The sequence below is a fragment of the Ursus maritimus genome, unplaced genomic scaffold, assembly GCF_017311325.1.
Source record: "Ursus maritimus isolate PB19 unplaced genomic scaffold, ASM1731132v1 scaffold_4, whole genome shotgun sequence".
In the NCBI taxonomy this organism is placed as follows: Eukaryota; Metazoa; Chordata; class Mammalia; order Carnivora; family Ursidae; genus Ursus; species Ursus maritimus.
Window position 1 is genome coordinate 4,593,784 of NW_024426552.1, and position 6,000 is coordinate 4,599,783.

General features: G+C 53.6%; 1 protein-coding gene across 1 annotated transcript in view; it reads right to left on the bottom strand.

The window, feature by feature from the left end:
* The window catches only part of BACE2 (beta-secretase 2), a gene marked incomplete at its 5' end in the record, with an annotated part of 79,428 nt that overhangs the window by 40,409 nt on the left and 33,019 nt on the right, over positions 1-6,000 (bottom strand). The window contains one exon of the mRNA XM_040621658.1: positions 3,665-3,753. Coding sequence (XP_040477592.1) covers positions 3,665-3,753 — 89 coding nt within the window. The remainder of the gene's footprint in view (positions 1-3,664; positions 3,754-6,000) is intronic.

The window sequence follows — 6,000 nt, forward strand, 5'->3', positions numbered from 1 at the left end:
TGTTCTCTCTCTCGCTCAAATAAATATATAAAATCTTTTTACATACATACATACATACATACATAAGTCTGTGTCAAATAGAAGCCTGTGAGAAGCACAGGATAAAAACAGAGGAAGGGAGAGAAAAAGTTGACATAAACCTGAGCACATACTTAGCCTGCAAAGTACCCACTGTTCATAGGGATGCCGCTGATGGGACAGAACGTGCCTCAAACTCAGAAACGTGATGCTTCCCATCTGATTCGGCTCAGAAGAAACCTGACAGCCCTGCAGAATAGTTCTCTTAAAAGGAAGGACAGAGGCCCAAAGTGTGGGTGACGTCTTACGGGTCCTAAGCACATTTCAGCAACACCTGGGAACAAAGAAAGTGCGCTAACGTCCGGCGACAGAGCCTGGGCTTCCCCTGCCCACTGGCAGGTTCTGTTATTTCTCTATTTGCTCACACATGGGGAGCCCAGAAGCACCCTGAAGGCTCAGAAAGCTGGTAGGGAGCCCTCAGCTCTCTTGCGGAGTTAGCAGGAGGGAAGGCTTGGCCATCGTGGGAGCTACAGACATTCCCATGAGTTTTCACATTAAACCAGGTTCAGTCTTGAAGTATGAAAACAGGAACACCTGCGACGTGACCACAAACCTGGCCAGCAAGGTGAGCAGGTAAATTAGACGTCCTGGGGCTCCTGGTTGACTCAGTCAGTTGGGCATCAAACTCTTGATTTCGGCTCAGGTCATGATCTCAGGGTCCTGGGATCAAACCCCGTGTTGTGCTCTACGCTCAGCAAGGAGTCTGCTTGAGATTCTCTCTCCCTCTGCCTCTCCCCACCACTTGCCCTCTCTCTAAGAGATAAATAAATCTTTAAAAAAAAAAAAGAAAGAAAGAAAGACCTGTCCTACTGAAGCCTGAGACAGAACCACTATTCAACCAAACCATGAGCAAAGTACGAAGTGAGTAAGACACCGGGAGCCGACAGTCCATTAAATATCGTACACATATTCAATGGCATTGTACGCAGTCTTTGTAACGTTGACTACGATTCACCCTCAAATATTTCAGTAACTGCAGCTACATGGCAAAAGGGTGACTGGCTTGCAGAGTACTGTGGACTTTATCGACCCCTGGCTGTGGGCCTTTGCCAAAGAAATGCGGTCTACCCTCCAGGAAGGAAACCCTCATCCACAGGGTTAAATCCACACGCTTGAGTCCGACAGGACTACACACCTCTCTCGAACTTGGGCTTTACTCTGACTCACGTGTCTGCAGACCCGTGATGAAAGGCACAACTACGCAGAAAAGTCACTAAAGATACAGCCGAGCCTCAAGCATGTGTGTTCTGAGCCCCACGGGAGGTGTGGGGACGCTGGGTACCTGTGGGAACCACCGCCCTACAGTGGAAAAGACGGAGGGCTAGGACTGCTCTGCCATCCAAGTAACATTTTTCACACACTTTGAATACACACTGCATTTTCCAGAAATGCAGCTAAACTGGGGGAAGGTGATACTTTTGGGGGAAACTTTACCAAGATCCTTCACCTATTTGGAAAATCACATCACCAACCCAAGCTGCTCTGGGGGTCTGAGTCTACTTCGACCTCCTTCTATCAGTCTGCACCAGGTGCTGCAAGCCCCCGGGGCGCTCACGGCCCCCCGCTGCAGACGACCCAGAGCGTGCACATAACAGGGCACTGACTACCTCTCTCCACGTGACCTCTGTTCATTCCCCCGAGTATTACAGCAGGGCATCTAGACTTACGTAGGAGGCAAGCGATATTACCTTTGCGTTTCGTTTAGGGCATTACAGAGTACCGGCTGTAAGAACGGGGTGCGGGCCTAACGGTCTGGGAACTGCTGAACTAAGCTGGCACCTCGGCAAGTGTCTTGGCCTCTTGGACCTCCCGTGCTACGCAAGTAACATCAAGGTCTGGACCCACTCGAAGTTCTGCTCCGTGACAAAGCAGTCCAGAGTGAGCAGCTGGGGGACGGGCGGCCGTGGGGGCAGAGGATGTTGACGGACTGCCCATCAGAATGGGGAGGGGCAGAGAGTAGCCCCGCCCTCTGCACACACACAAACAGCCCTGCCCCCACCACACATGTACCTGGGGCACCTGTCCCTGGCCGGGAAGTTCATCCGAGAATGTCAACGATGAAACGGTTATCAGTGCACTGAGTGGCAGACTAAGCTACGGGCTCTTCGAAGGAGGGGCCAGCCGGGTATGTGGGGGCCTAGCATGCCTGTCTAGGACCTGCCCCCACCGCTCTCCAGCTGCACGCACAGGAGACCACACCTCTTGTGCCACCAAAACGGAGACCAAGACACGCTCCCAGGAGAAGACAGACAGGCACTTCTCCCACCCAGGGCAAGCTAGCCTGCCTTGTTAAAGTTGCCTGCAGTTTCCAGAAGCTTCCCAGTTGTCATTTTCCCCCAGAGGGAGCTGGGGTTTGCTCCCTGGAACAGAGACTGTGGACGAGGCAAGTGAGCAGGGAGTTTCATGGGGTCGCTCGGAGTCGGGCGACAGCTCCAAGCCTGGAAAGCAAACCACGTGGCAGCTTATTCCTTTTATCTGAGTTGCGATTTCAGGGGCACAAACACAGATGTGAAAGCAACATGTGCATCCGGAAGGCGGCGGCTCTGGCCCCACGGGCTCCCCGGGAGCCGAACGCTGCCACGAGGCCCTGGTGACGGTGTCCGGAGCCCACCCTGGGCTCGCCGAGGCCCACAACTTGCAGAGACCCCGGTCCGGGCTCCACTCCACTTTCACATCCCTGCCAGGCGACAGAGGCTCGGGGCAGGTCCCGGGACTCAGTGCTTTGTGCTCCGTCCTACGCCAGCCACAGCGTCCTGGCAGCAGAAACCCTCCCGCAGGAGTGGTTTCGAGGAACCACACCTTGAGCACGACTGAACATCCCAGAACCCAGGCCGCTGGCCAGAACAGCCTCGCGCTCACGCCGAACGTCCCCTCCTGGCTCCAACCCACGCCGCTTCAGGACTCGAGGCCTCGTTGACCACCAGACGATGCTGTGCTCTTAGCTACACACCATCCAGCTGACTCAACTTTCAGGACGTCAATGTCATGAGAACGCACCACAGCTATTAGGAGAATCCTATGGACTCCCCTGGAAGGAAGCCATACAGATACACACACACATACCCAGACAAGTCCACCAGGCACAGAAAAACACACAACCACACACACACACACACACGACCATATACACATACAGATATATACACAGATGTCTACACACAGAAATACGCACACAACCGTATTTACATATGCAAATCATCTACACATACACACAAATATATACATACACGCAAATCTACACAAAATCACACACACAGGTGTCAAGATATACACATGTCTACACAGACACACAAATGTATACACAACCATATACACATATGTAGATATCTATACATATACACAGATATACACAATCGTATACACAAACACACACAAATACACACAACCACAAACACATGCAAGTATCTACACACACACACACTTACGTACACGCATATGCACAGACAGCTACACGTACACACAGGTCTACACATACACAGACCCCTTAAGACAATAGGCCTCCGGCTTCTCCTGTTCCACTGTGTTCTCAAGAACCGGTGTGCTGCCCCGAGACCCTGCCGCGCCCGGCCGCGCCCCCGGCACTCACCTCTCCGCGTCAAAGTACGAGTCTATGTAAGAGTGCGGGGCGCCTGCCACGGCGAAGTTGCTGCTTCCAGTGTCAACGAGAATCTTCAGCTTTTATTTGTAAGGGGAAAAAATAGACACTATCAGGTTACTTGAATAAGGCAACACTCTCGAATAATTCTTTCAAAAATGAAGCACCAAGAACAATGTATTACTCGGAAAAAAACTTGTATTGATTAGAAATTTTTTTTTAAAGCTGCTTTGAAACTGAACTCCGAACACAGCCCGTTAAGAAGCATACAGCAGGGAGGGCGATCCGGATGCACAAGAGGCCTTCCAAGAAGCTAAATTCAGCGAGATCACGGGGATTTCCTTTTCAAGCCACCGGCACTTGCTATGAGGCAGAGCCCTGTCCCACCCGGGCTGTGGGCCAGCTCTGTCTCCCTGCCTTCCCAATCTCCCATGGAAATCCTGACCCGGGGTGGGGGTGCTGCCCAGGATGCCCCCATGGCCTCCCCTGACAGCTGCCATTCCCTCTTCTCGGCCGCACAGCACCCAGGAACACCTGTCACGTGTGTCACTTCTTAGTTTTAATGACTTCGAATCTGCATACAATAACAATGCAAGCTCTTCGATTTTCCACTGGTGGGCTCTGACAAGGTCTGCACCCAAAGCAAGAGACAGACATTTCTATTATTCCCAAAAACTCGCTTCCTGCCCCCTTTCCAGGGAACCCCTCCTGTTCCTCAGAGGCAAGCACTTTCTGCCCTGACTGCCATGGACTGGACAGTGTATCAGTGTAACTGTGTGGGTTTGTCCTTTTGCACAGCAGGGCGGGGGGCATCTGGCCTCTTCCGGTCAGCAGGCTGCCACGGATGTTCTTGCGGAAGTCATTCTGTGGTTGTCTGTTTCCATTCCTTTTGGGTGGATACCTAAGGCCCCAACTTGATGGGTCATAGAGTAAATGTGTTTTTAATGTTTTAGTTCCAAACATGTCTCCAAAGGAGATATACCAAGTTACACCCCCCAAGCGATGGGGGCCCTGTTCCTCTGCTTCATTTGCTCCGTATCTGCCTCCCCTTTGGCATCGCTGGTTGTCTTCCTGACGGCCATTCTAGTGAGCGTGGACTGGGATCTCCCTGTGACCAGTGACCCCGAGCGGTCACACGGTTTGTGACTCGTCCCCCCACACCCAGTAAGCAAGGACGTCCGCGGGCAGGCCGTGCTCAGCATTATCCCACGTCCACACGCACAGCCCGCCGTACACACCAGGAGGAAACCTTTCAGAATTAAACCCAGAACATGCAGCTATGACCCCAAAGGATGGAAATCAAGTTTGAAAAGCTGTAGATAAGGAAATCCAGGTGGGTAAATTTCTGCCTAGAATTCTCTCAACACTCATGCCACTGCTCTGGTCAAACCCTCGATTTTGCCAAAGCCCATGCTGTCTGTCCTTCTCTTACTTCACCCCTCCTGCCCCCCAGCAGGATGTCCCTGGGTCAGCCACTCTGTCCTTCTGGAAACTTCTGGAAATACGGTCTTCGCTTTGGATTCCAGGACACGGCACAACCAGTGTTCCTCCAGCGTCTCTGCCTGCCCACCTCAGCCTCACTGCTGGGGCTTCTCGTCACCCTCATGGACCAGAGTTTCCCATGGATCGGCCCCGCAACCACTTCCGGGTGCCAGGCACACGGGCTCTATGGTGACCTCACCGAGTCACCCGGCTTTCGGTGCCCTCCACGTGCCTGTGACTCCCTGCGTCTCCCACCCGGGCCGCCCCTGAGCTCCAGGCCTTCCCTACTCAGCACCTCCACTTGGGATGTCCCACAGCCATCTGTTAGGGGTTGAACTGTTCCCCCAAGAAGACACACTGAAGTCCTAACCCCCTGGGACCCGTGCATATGGCCTGACTTGGAAATAGGGTCTTTGCAGATGTCATCAAGCTCAGATGAGACCGTTAGGGTGGCCCTCATCCAACAGGACTGGTGTCCTTCTAAGAGGAAAACACCCCTTGCAGACACAGACACACAGGGAGAAGGCCACGTGACAGAAGCACACGCTGGAGTGGCAAGGCACCGGCCACGGTGCTCCGAAGACTGGCGGCCACCACCAGGACCAGGAGACGCAAGGAAGGACCCTCCCCAGGGTCCCAGAGGGAGCTCGGCCCTGCAGCCACCTTGACGTCAGACTTTTGGCCTCCGGACTGTGAGAGGGGGCATTTCTGTGTTAGACCACCCAGTCTGCACGTCACCACAGCAGCCCCAGGACACAAACATACCATCTCAAGCCTGCCGTGTCCAGAACTGAACTCCCAGCAACCCCCCCCCCCCCCCCCCCCCCCCCCCCCCCCCCCCCCCC